The sequence below is a fragment of the Pristis pectinata genome, chromosome 19 (genome assembly GCF_009764475.1).
Source record: "Pristis pectinata isolate sPriPec2 chromosome 19, sPriPec2.1.pri, whole genome shotgun sequence".
Lineage (NCBI taxonomy): Eukaryota > Metazoa > Chordata > Chondrichthyes > Rhinopristiformes > Pristidae > Pristis > Pristis pectinata.
Window position 1 is genome coordinate 2720119 of NC_067423.1, and position 13194 is coordinate 2733312.

The 13194-nt window shown below is 46.3% G+C and overlaps 1 protein-coding gene across 1 annotated transcript in view; it reads right to left on the reverse strand.

Moving 5' to 3' along the window:
• elapor2b (endosome-lysosome associated apoptosis and autophagy regulator family member 2b) overlaps positions 1 to 13194 on the reverse strand; it is a 107857-nt gene that overhangs the window by 4410 nt on the left and 90253 nt on the right. Inside the window, exons 18-21 of the mRNA XM_052034256.1 lie at positions 11266 to 11367; positions 10161 to 10287; positions 5009 to 5187; positions 1613 to 1778 (exon numbers count right to left, since the gene is read on the reverse strand). Of these exons, the coding sequence (XP_051890216.1) occupies positions 1613 to 1778; positions 5009 to 5187; positions 10161 to 10287; positions 11266 to 11367 (574 nt within the window). The remainder of the gene's footprint in view (positions 1 to 1612; positions 1779 to 5008; positions 5188 to 10160; positions 10288 to 11265; positions 11368 to 13194) is intronic.

Sequence of the window (13194 nt, forward strand, 5' to 3'; positions counted from 1 at the left end):
GTGAGAACTAGAAGATGCATGTTGGATATCAGTACAAATTGCATTTAGAAAGTGCCAAGTTTACAATTTGAAACTTCTTAAGTTCCCAGCAGGTTATATTCTGTTACTGTTTTTGAGAGAGATCTTTATGCACACTTCAGTCCCAGCATTGTATTATTCATATCTGTGCTCCATAAAACACATTTACCATACTTTAACCATGAATCAGCTAAAACAAGCAGAATACTTGAGGTAACAACATGTTCAGGGTTCAAGAAGGAAATCTTTGTATGAAATCTCTGCACAAAACTTTTGACGAGGCTACATTTGGAGTTTAGTGTTCATTTCAGGTCAGCCCATTACAGGAAGGATGTGGAGGTTTTAGCGAAGATGCAGAAGAGGTTTACCAGGATGCTACCTGGATTGGAGGGTATTAGCTTTAAGCAGAAGTTAGACAGATTTGCATTATTTTCTCTGGAATGCCGGAAGCTGAGGGGAGACCTGATAGAAGTTTATAAAATTACAAGAGGCATAGATAGGGTAGACAGTCTGCCTTTTTCCCAGGGTTGAAATGTAAAATACTAGAGGACATAGATTTAAGGTGAGAGGGGGAAAGTTTAAAGGAGATTTACGAGGCAAGTTTTTTTGTTTTACACAGAGAGTGGTGGGTGCCTGGAACGTGCTGCCTGAGGAAATGGTGGAAGCAGACATGATAGTGGGGTTTAAGAGGCATTTAGACAGATACATGAACAGGCAGGGAATTTAGGGATATGGATCATTTGTCATCATGGTCGGCACAGACATTGTGGGCCGAAGGGCCTGTTCCTGTGCTACACTTCTCTATAAATGTTCTATGCTCATCTACTAACTTAAGCACCTCACCATATCAGCCATCGTCAATGGTGGTTCCTCTGCCTCAGCTAAATTTCTGCCTGATCTCCATATCCCTGGATTCCCCCTGTCCAAACTCCATCTGCCAGGGGAAGTGGTGAAAGCAGATACAACAGCAGCATTTAGACAGACCCATGAACAGGCAGGGGATGGAGGGACACAGACCGTGTGCAGGCAGGTGGGATTAGTTTAAATTGGTGTCATGATCTGTACAGACATCATGGGGTGTAGGCTCTGTTCCTGTTTTCCATGTATAAATCAGAATAACTCACAGATATTTACCATTTAGGAATATGAAGCAGATATAAAATGACGTTAAGCAGTATTAACCCTTTCTCCCTGCATAAAACGTCCTTGCACCGAGAGTCAAGCCTAGACAGTAGCAATTCAGTGTAACTTAATCTGTCTCTGAAATCCATTCCTGTAAAGTCAGTGGAATGAATCTCAGAGGCAAAGTCCTAGACACCGTTGTAATTATTTAACTTCTTTAGCATAGCCAAATTGGGGTTTAATTTCTCGGCAAGTTCAAAATGTTTAAAATACAAATTTCTTTAATATTAAAGCTGCTTTATATTTGACTGTTGGGTGTTGACCACTTACAACAAAGCAGCACTAACATCATTCAATCCCTTTGTCAAAATCTTCACTTGCATCACATGGAGAGTCACTCACAAAGCTCATCACTTATACACTGATATCAGTTGAAACATGTCACACATTGTAGAGTACGACTGCTGCTCACCTTTGAAGCTAATGACTTTAGCTTCCCTAGCAATGAAGGTTTATTGGAATAAACCACATCCTCTTCATTATCTTCACCTTCCATAATAGCACAGCTGTCGGCTGCTGGGAGCTCCCCTTCCCTTGAGTTTGCATTCATCACCAACTTGGAGTATTTGTACTCCAGCCTGAAAGGGAAACAAGAGGCCCGACTAAGTAAATAAGTGTAAGGCACAGTGAAATGGGCTTAGTTGTTGGATTAACGAGGGGCTTCCGCATTAATGTGAACTATTTGAAAGTGTACATCATAGAACACAGAACAGTACAACACAGGAATAGGCCCTTCGGCCCACAATGTCTGTGCCCATCATGATGACAACTTAAACTAATCCTTTCTGCCTGCACATATCTCTCCATTCCCTGCATATTCATGTGTCTGTCTAAATGCCTCTCAAACATCACTAATGTACCTGCCTCCACCACCAGCCCTGACAGCCTGTTCCAGGCACCCACCACTCTCTGTGTAAAAAAACTTGCCCCACACATCCCTTTTAAACTTTCTCCCTCTCACCTTAAACCTATGCCCTCTTGTATTTGACATTTCTACCCTGGGAAAAAGACTCCAAATATCTACCCTCTCTATGCCTCTCATAATCTTATAAACCACTATCAGGTCTCCCCTCAGCCTCCACCGCTCCAGAGAAAACAACCCAAGTGTGTCCGACCTCTCCTTATAGCTCATGCCCTCTAATCCAGGCAGCATCCTGGTGAACCTCTTCTGCACTCTCTCCAAAGCCTCCACATCCTTCCTGTAATGAGGCGACCAGAACTGCACACAAAGTGCAGCCTAACCAAGGTTTTATACATGACTCTGTGACTCTTAATGCAAGGAATTCCCTTTGTTCTGCAGATAGGATTAGGCTGGGTAAATCATTTTCAACTGTTGTACATACAATGGGCCAAATGGTCTCCATCAATGTCACAAGTTTCCTACAACTCTGACCTGGCAGATATCAGTTGCCAAGAGCAACAGGTTGAAGCATTTCCACAATTCGGACCTTTTTAGCAACATTAATGTGGAGATCTGGCTTCCTCAGAGATTCCACCAGATCCACAATAGGGGGGCAGGACCAGCCTCACTGAGAACACACAGCGATGGGTACGTGTCTGACACGATCCAGGCTAGAACATTTTATTCATCCAATTAGACTTAAAATTCACATCAATATGGAATCGACTTATTTAAAAAGCAGAAATTGTGGTTTCTTCACTCAACAGGTATGCAGGGCAGAGAAAGATCTCACTACAAACACAGTCAGGCATGCACTCACGTGTATAGATGCACATGCCCCATACACAAGTATAGAGACACGCACACACTCATGCACCATACACAAATGTACACACACACCTGTACACAAGTACGTACACACACGCATGCCTTGTATGCAAGTACACACACGCATGCCCCATACACATGCATGCACACCCCAAACACAAGTACACAGACATGCACACCCTATACACAAGTACACACGCATCCCCCATACACAAGTACACATACATGCACACCTCGTACACATGCATGCACACCCCATACACAAATACACACACATGCCCCTTATACAAGTACACACACATGCACACCCTGTATACAAGTACACACACATGCCCTGTACACAAGTACACACACCTGCCACATGCACCACGTACACAAGTACTCACACGCATGCCCCGTAAACAATTGCACACACACGCCCCATACACAAGTACACACACACGTGCACTGTACACAAGTAACACACATGCCCCATAAGCAATTACACACACACCCTGTACACAAGTACACCACATACCCCGTACACAATTACACACACACGCCCCATACACAAGTACACACACACCCTGTATACGAGTTCACACACACACGCCCCATACACAAGTACACACATGCACTGCACACAAGTACATGCACACCCTGTACACAAGTATACACAGACACATGTCCTGTACACAATTACACACACACACCCCCCATACACAATTACAGACACACACACACACCCTACCAGAAACCCAGTAGGCGCCTCTTTACCCAAAGAGCAGTAAGAATGTGGCACTCACTCCCGCAGGGAATAGTTAAAGGGAACACTTCTGGTGCATTTAAACGGAGTCCAGACAAGCAACTGAGGGAAACAGCAAATGCTGCAAATTCTCAGCTTGTCAGGAGCATCTGACAATGACCCTTCACCACAATGATGAAAGGTAATCAATCAACTCCATTCCCCTCTCCGCAGATGCGGCCTGACCTGCTGAGTGTTTCCAGGGAGGTGGGGTAGGGAGGTTATGCTGACAGGTTTAGATCAGGAAGACTGGAAGGAGTCTGTTCTGGGTACAGGATCTGACATGGAGTGGTCGGACCAAATGGTCCATATCTGCTGGATCTCCCAGGGTAACACTGGCTTAATACTGGAGCAAGAGCAGGCGTGGGAGTTGACTCAATCCATCATGATGATCATTTGTTTTACATCTTATGATGAGCAAAATATTACTTGTGATTAATAATTGTAATTACCTGCAAATATTAATTATTCCTGACTGACCATGAAGCCCTTCAACTCCTAACTAGCTGTGTGAAAAAAACACATTTTAATAACTTGGCACCTCTCCTTGTAAAGCTGTGCTGGATCTTACACCGGCTTCAACTGCTTTGTCAATGGATTCTGAGCACCTCATACACAGCTCAGTTTACGCCGCCTCACACACCCCTCCACAACTCTGCGATTTCAACGTGCCTCACAATGAAGCCCCGGTCACCCCATTACAGGAAGGATGTGGAGGCTTTGGAGGGGGTGCAGAGGAGGCTCACCAGGATGCTGCCTGGACTGGAGAGCGTTAGCTAAAAAGGAGAGGTTGGACAAACTTGGGATGTTTTCACTGGAGTGTCAGAGGCTGAGGGGAGACCTGATAGAAGTTTATAAAATTGTGAGAGGCATAGATAGACAGTCAGAGCCTCTTTCCCAGGGTAGAAATGTCAAAGACTAGATTTAAGGTGAAAGGGGCAAAGTTTAAGGGAAGTAAGTTTACATACAGAGAGTGGTGGGTGCTTGGAATGCACTCCCAGGGGAGCTGATGGAAGTTTAAGAAGCATTTAGACAGACACATGAACACGCAGCGAATGGAGGGATATGGATCCTGTGCAGACAGATGGGATGAGTTTCATTTGACATCATGTTTGGCACAGACATTGTGGGCTGAAGGGCCTGTTCCTGTGCTGTACTGTTCTGTGGAAAATGCTGGTTGTGATGCAAGGCCTCAGCGGTTTTCTCAGTATCATTCTCAATAATACTTACTCCCAATGAGGACCACTCATTCCACCCCACCCCACCCCAACACCCCCGGAGTTACGTGGACTTACTTCTTGTTCTTTTTCCAGAAGTAGCAGGTTAAGATAATCAGGAGGACGGCAGTGAAGGCTCCGACTCCTACAACCAGCTTCAGCCAGAAGTCTATCATCTCGCAGTTGGCTGTGCTTTTCTTGGGCAGCAGCACCCCTTTAACGCACACTTTTGGCTCCTTCCACACATACGTCGTTTCCTTTAAGGCCAGACAAGAGATTGTCACAACTGGGGGAAGAAATTGCGAGGTTCCTACCCTGGTCTGCCTCACATTAAAAATGCACCTCAGTCCACGCTAATGGAAAAAAAGGGAGACCCAGACCATTTTTTAGCACCTTTTGCATCCCTTTCGGGATATTCCAAAGCACCCAGCAGCTGGAACGCAAGTATGTGGTCTCTCTTAGAATGGAGGACACACAGACAGCCTATCTTTGCACAGCGAGATCCCACAAACAATAATGTGACCAACTGTGCAGACGGAGGGATAAATGTTGTTCAGGAGAACTTCCCTGTTCTTAGAACATAGAATATTACAGCACAGTACAGGCCCGTCGGCCCACGATGTTGTGCCGACACTTTATCCTGCTCTAAGATCTATCTAACCCTTCCCTCCCACATAGCCCTCCATTTCTCTATCATTCATGTGTCTATCTAAGAGTCTCTTAAACATCCCTAATGTATCTGCCCCCACAACCTCTGCCGGCAGTGCGTTCCACACACCCACCACTCTCTGTGTAAAAAACTTACCCCTGACGTCCCCCTTATACCTTCCTCCAATCACCTCAAAAATTATGTCCCCTCATGTCAGCCATTGTCGCCCTAGGAAAAAGTCTTTGACCGTCCACTCGATCTATGCCTCTCATCATCTTGTACACTTCTATCAAGCCACCTCTTATCCTCCTCCTCTCCAAAGAGAAAAGCCCTAGCTCACTCAACCTATCATCTCATCTGAAAGACGGTACCTCTATCCCTTGATATTACACAGGAGCATTGGGCTAAATGTTCTGGGATAATTGGTTTATTATTGTCACGTGTACCGAGATACAGTGAAAAGCTTTGCTTGCGTGTCATCCAGACAGATCATTCTGTACATAAGTACATCAAGGTAGTAAAAAGGAAAACAATAACAGAATGCAGAATATAGTGTTACAGTTATCGAGAAAGTGCAGTGCAGGCAGACATGACAAGGTAGACTGAGGGATCAGCAGTTCTTAATCGTACAATAGGTCTGTTGAAGAGTCTTCTACCAGCAACATAGAAGCTGTCCTTGAGCTTGGTGGTACATGTTCTCAAGTGTTTGTATCTTCTGCCTGATGGAATGAGGTAAAAGAGAGGATGTCCAGGGTGGGAGTGGTGAGCCTACAATCCCCCAACACTGGGTGACTTTGGGGTGGAGCCGAAAGTCAGAAAGCACCAACATTGACCTCCCATGTGTCCTACACTTGCACACCGCTGTGCGTGGACCCAGCAGTATGGAACGTCCAGAGACACCTACTGAAGTTCACCAGATGTTCTTTGAGGAACAGCTGGCCAGCCACTGGCAAGTTTACCACCCTGCTGACTCAGGACAACACCATGCAGAGAACAGTTGGACGAAGGGCGAGGAGTGAAAGAAGTGAAGGTCTGTGATAGGCCAGACTGCAGACGAGATTAAGTTACAGAAGGAATGACGTCACAAGGTGAAAGTGGGGGCAATACCACATCTTCCGTGTCTGGAAACCTCTTTTACCTCAATTTTCCGGTCATCAACCCTTTCTCTCCAGAGGTCACCTGCCCTGCCAAGCACTGATGTTTTAACACAAACTTTCAGTCTACCATAGAACCATACAGCACAAAACAGGCCCTTCGGCCCACCATGTTGTGCCGTCCATCAAACCACCCTCACACTACCTAACCCCTTCCTCCCGCATATCCCTCTATCCCACATTCCTCCATGTGCCTATCCAACAAACTCTTGAACCTGTCCAATCTATCTGCCTCCACCACCACCCTAGGCAGTGCATTCCATGCACCAACCACTCTCTGGGTGAAAAACCTCCCTCTGACATCTCCCCTGAACCTCCCACCCATAACCTTAAAGCCATGACCTCTCGTCTTGAGCATTGGTGCCCTGGGAAGGAGGCGCTGACTGTCTACTCTATCTATTCCTCTCAATATTTTATATACCTCTATCATGTCTCCTCTCATCCTCCTCCTTTCCAGTGAATAAAGCCCTAGCACCTTAAGCCTCTCCTCATATTCCATACTCTCTAATCCAGGCAGCATCCTGGTAAATCTCCTCTGCACCCTCTCCAATGCCTCCACATCCTTCCTATAATGAGGTGACCAGAACTGAACACAGTACTCTAAGTGTGGTCTAACTAGAGTTTTGTAAAGCTGCATCATCACTTCGCGGCTCTTAAACTCAATCCCACGATTTATGAAAGCTAACATCCCATAAGCTTTATTAACTACCCTATCCACCTGTGAGGCAACTTTCAGTGATCTGTGGATATGAACTCCCAGATCCCTCTGCTCCTCTACACTGCCAAGTACCTTGCCATTTACCTTGTACTCTGCCCTGGAGTTTTTCCTTCCAAAGTGTACCACCTCACACTTCTCTGGATTGAACCCCATCCGCCACTTGTCAGCCCAGCTCTGCATCCTATCAATGTCCCTCTGTAAGCTCCGACAGCCCTCCACACTATCCACAACACCACCGATCTTAGTGTCGTCCACAAACTTACTAACCCAGCCTTCCACCCCCTCATCTAAGTCATCTATAAATATCACAGAAAGTATAGGTCCCAGAACCAATCCCTGCAGGACACCACTAGTCACTGCCCTCCAATCCGAGGGCACTCTCTCCACCACAACCCTCTGCTTTCTACAGGCAAGCCAATTCCTAATCCACACAGCCAGGCTTCCCTGGACCTTCTGAAGAAGCCTACCATGAGGAACCTTATCAAACGTCTTACTAAAATCCATATAGACCACATCCACTGCACTGCCCTCATCAATCTTCCTCACCACCTCCTCAAAGAACTCTATCAGGCTTGTGAGGCAAGATCTTCCCTTCACAAAGCCATGCTGGCTGTCCCTAATCAGTCCATGATTCTCTAGGTGTTCACAGATCCTATCCCTTAGAATCCTTTCTAACAGCTTACCCACCGCAGATGTAAGGCTCACCGGTCTGTAATTCCCTGGCCTATCCCTACTACCTTTTTTGAACAAGGGGACAACATTTGCCACCCTCCAATCCTCCAGCACCATCCCCGTGGACAACGAGGACTCAAAGATCCTTACCAGTGGTTCAAAAATCTCCTCCCTCGCCTCTCAAAGCAGCCTGGGGAAAATCCCGTCAGGCCCCAGAGATTTATCTGTCTTGATATTATTTAACAACTTCAACACATCCTCTCTCTTGATATCAACAACCTCGAGAACATTACCCTTACCAGCACTCCCTTCCGCGTCATCAAGACCCCTCTCCCTGGTGAATACCGAAGAGAAGTATTCATTGAGAACTTCTCCCACTTCCGCCGCCTCCAGGCAAATTCTTCCACCTTTGTCTTTAATCGGACCTACCTTCACCTTAGCCATCCTCCTACCCTTCACGTACGTGAAAAAGGCCTTGGGATTTTCCTTAACCCTACTAGCCAACGCCTTTTCATGTCCCCTTCTAGCTCTCCTCAGCCCTTTCTTAAGTTACTTCCTCGCTACCCTACATTCCTCATGGGCCCTGTCTGAACCTTGCTGCCTATACCTTATGTATGCTACCTTCTTCTCCCTAACTAGTCATTCCACTTCTCTTGTCACCCACGGTTCCTTCACCCTGCCATTCCTTCTCTGCCTCACTGGGACATATTTATCCCTAACATCCTGCATAAGATCCCTCAACATCGACCACATCCCCATGGTACATTCCCCTTCAAAAAGGACATCCCAATTTACACTCCCAAGTTCTCTCCTTATAGCCTCGTAGTTCGCCCTTCCCCAATTAAATATCTTCTTGTCCTCTCTGCACCTGTCCCTGTCCATGACAATTTTAAAGGTTATGGAGCAATGGTCACTGTCCCCCAAATGCTCACCCACCAATACATCCTTCACCTGTCCCGGTTCATTTCCTAAAACTAGATCTAGCATGGCATTCCCTCTAGTCGGCCTGTCGACATACTGCGTCAGGAATCCCTCCTGGACACATTTAACAAATTCCGTCCCATCTAAACCTTTGGCACTAAGCAGGTTCCAGTCTATATTTGGGAAGTTGAAGTCTCCCATTATAACAACCCTGTTATTTTTGCTTCTCTCCAAACACTGCCTGCCAATCTGCTCCTCTATATCTCTACTGCTACCGGGGGGCTATAGAATACTCCTAGTAGAGTAACTGCTCCTTTCTTGTTCCTTACTTCCACCCATACGGACTCTAGAGATGATCCTTCAGCAACATCCATCCTTTCCACAGCCGTAACCATGTCCCTGACCAGTATCGCCACCCCTCCCCCTCTTCTCCCCCCTTCCCTATCCCTCCGAAAACCAGGAATATTCAATATCCACTCCTGCCCTGACGTCAGCCACGTCTCAGTAATAGCCACGATATCAGAGTCTCCCATACTTATCCAAGCCCTCAGTTCATCCCCCTTATTCCTGACGCTTCTTGCATTTAAGTAAACACACTTCAGTCCATCTACTTTACTACTTTTATAGCCTGTATTCTGCTTCTCCTTCCCCAAAGCCTCTCTACCTGTTTGATCTGACTTTTCCCCATCCCCTTCTTCCTCTGACCTACTACTCCGGTTCCCTTCCCCCTCACAAACTAGTTTAAACCCTCCCGAACCACCCTAGCAAACCTAGCTGCAAGAATATTGGCCCCCTTCTGGTTCAGGTGTAACCCGTCCTCTCTGTACAGGTCCCACCTTCCCGAGAAGAGATCCCAATGATCCAGAAATCTAAAACCCTCACTCCTGCACCAACTTCTCAGCCACGCATTTATCTGCCACCTCCTCCTGTTCCTGCCTTCACTATCGCGTGGCACCGGCAGCAATCCCGAGATTGCTACCCTTGAGGTCCTGTTCCTCAGTCTTCTGCCTAGCTCCCTGAACTCGCTCTTCAGGACCTCATCCCCCTTCCCCTTCTAGTTCAAAAGAACTTGGATTCCCATTAATGATGGGTGCAATGCGACCTCCACCAGTTTACCTGAATACCACTCCTGCAGGCTCCTTCGATTTCGTGGTAGTCATTGGTTGTGCACAGTGGGCAAGCCTCAGCACTCTCCCACAGGAAGAGGAAGGTGCATCCATCACATGTCCCACCAGGACAATCACTGCAGTGAGAAGGGAAAGGTCAGTCACACAAGACACTGCGTTAGAGAAAGCAATCCGGACACAAGGACATTCTCACATCTACTACAGTCACCAGATGTAATGAAATGTGGATTATATAACCTGGAGATGTTCCAAAGCACTTTACATCTGCCAGGTAAGGAACACAGTCCTTAAAACAGAATTCACAGGCGCAGGAGGAGATGCTCAAGATTTTACTGACACAACCCCAATGTCCACTTGCCTGCACTAGCACCATGCATGGCCTCACACAGCCCAAAGTCCAGCAATGTGATCTGGTCAGTAACAGGCTCACCAGCAGCAGAGTGGGGAGGACCCACTCAGACACATCCTGGTACCTTCGACAGCTGGCAAAGCTGGGGGGGTGAGGCTCTATCATACTGATTTTTCATAGATTTTACAATGTCTTTGACATTCAAAGATATGCAAAACTATTAAATGTTAAATACATTAAAAATAATTAATATTTAAAAATAAAAGGTTAACTATCAACAAAACACACAATTAAATACAGTAAAGAGAATTTTAAAAAAAACAAAGTCAATGACCTGAAATGTTAAATAATAATAGAAAATGCTGGAAAAACTCAGTGGCATCATAAATCAATATAGTAAAGAGAAACAATTAACATTTCAGGTCTGAGATCCTCTCAACAGAACTACGACAAAGAGAAAATTTAGTTCTCATGGTTGGAACAATGAGAGTTTCCCTGATCGGGTTCACAATGTGGCCTCCTCTATATTGGGGCAACACACACGGACTTGGGTCATCACTTTGCTGAGCACTTGTGCTCACTCAGAGGGAGAGTGGGGAGGCAGGGGCTGGGGAGGGGTGGGTTGTGGGGGAAGAGGAGATGGAGGTTGAAGGGGAAGGGGGATGTGGAGCCAGCTCATCACTCTTGGTCAATGTTAACATGATACCAGATCATTAATGCATGCAGTGATTAGTAGTGAGTGTACCTTGGTACGGAGATTTCTCCTCGCCCGACTTTTGTTGGATTACATCTCATGGTTACCACCGCCCCACGCTCACTTTCACATGAAGTAGTCGACATTTTAGACCTACAACAGGATAATGAGACTTTCACCATTAACTCCTGACCAGTAGGTATCTGCAGGCACTGTCACACCTGGCTTGTGGTTCCACTCTGTATGACTCCACCAGCTGGTGTGGAGTTTACTGGGGGTTCTGTGGGGAACTGTATCTGCCTCCAGGGAAGGACGGTGTGAATAATTTTTGCCTCACTCATTTGATAGGGATCACCAGGAATATAACGATAGGCAACATTATTGTAATGTTTTTGATTATTTGCAAGAGTTTAAGGACGTTTTAATTAAGCTCAAAGACAACACAGCATCTGCCAGATCTGATGAAAGTTCATCAGCCTGTAACAGCAAATCTGTTTCTCTCTCCACAGATGCTGCCTGACCTGCTGAGCATCTTCAGCCTTCTCACTTACTTCACACTTCCAGCACGGGAGAGTTCTGAATCCCACAGCTCCGGTACCATTCCTCCCTCTCTCTCTCCTCTGTTCTTATTCACATCCCTCTATTTACACCTCCCCCAGACAGACCGGCTGGGATTAACAAGCCTTCACCCTCTCTCTCAGCCAGCACCATCCCCACGTGTCATTGTCCCCGTCTCCCACCCCTACCACAGAGCTTCTCTTATGTACTCTCCACCCCGCCCCCTTCTCTGCATCATAAAACATGCTCACTTTAAAACTTTACCCAACTCTGATGAATGATCATTAAAACTGGGAAGGATGCAGAAGGGAGTTGTCAGAACTTGAGGGCCTGAGTTACTGGGAGAGGTTGGGCAGGCTGGGTCTTTATTCCTTGGAGTGTAGGAGACTGAGGGGTGATCTTATAGAGATGTATAAATCATGAGGGGCATAGACAGGGTGAATGCACACAGTCTTCTTCCCAGGGTTGGGGAATCAAGAACTAGAGGACATAGGTTAAAGGTGAGAGGGGAGAGATTTAATAGGAACTTCAGGGGCAACTTTTTTATTTTTACACAAAAGGTGATATGTTTATGGAACGAGCTGCCAGAGGAAGGGGTTGAGGCAGGTACAATAACAACTTTTAAAAGACAGGTACATGGATAGGAAAGGTTTGGAAGGTTATGGACTCAAGGTAGGCAAATGGGACTACCTTGGATGGGCACCATGGTCAGCAGGGACCAGTTGGGCCGAAGGGCCTGTTTCCGTGCTGTATCACTCTATGACTCTATCCATCATCAACCTGAAACATCAGCTGTTTCTCTACAAACACTCAGGATTACACAGCACAAAACCAGGCCCTTCGGCCCAACATGTCCCTGTCGACCGTTAAGTCCCCATCTATGCTCATCCCATTTACCAGCACTTGCTCTGTAGCTTTTTCTGCCTCCGTGATTCAAGTGTTCATCTTGGTGCTTCTTAAATGTTGTGAGAGTCTCTGCCTCCACCACCCCCTCAGGTAGTGTGTTCCATATTCCAACAACCCCTCTGGGGGGAAAAAATCCCCTGCAAATCCACTCTAAACCTCTTACCCTCACCCAAACCTATACTCTCTGGTTATATTCCTCCGCTATGGGGAGAAGTTACCAGCTCTCTACCTTATAGAGTCATAGAATCATACAGCAGGGAAACAGGGCCTTTGGCCCAACTGGTCCATGCCGACCAAGATGCCCATCTAAACTATTCCCATTTGCCCACATTTGGCCCATATCCCTCTAAATCTTTCCTATCCATGTACTTGTCTAAGTACCTTTTAAATCTTGTTAACGTACCCCTCTCAATCGGTTCCTCTGGCAGCTCATTCCACTCTCTGGGTGAAAAAGTTGCCTCTCAAGTTCCTATTAAATCTCTCCCATCTCACCTTAAAACTTGTGCCCTCTAGTTC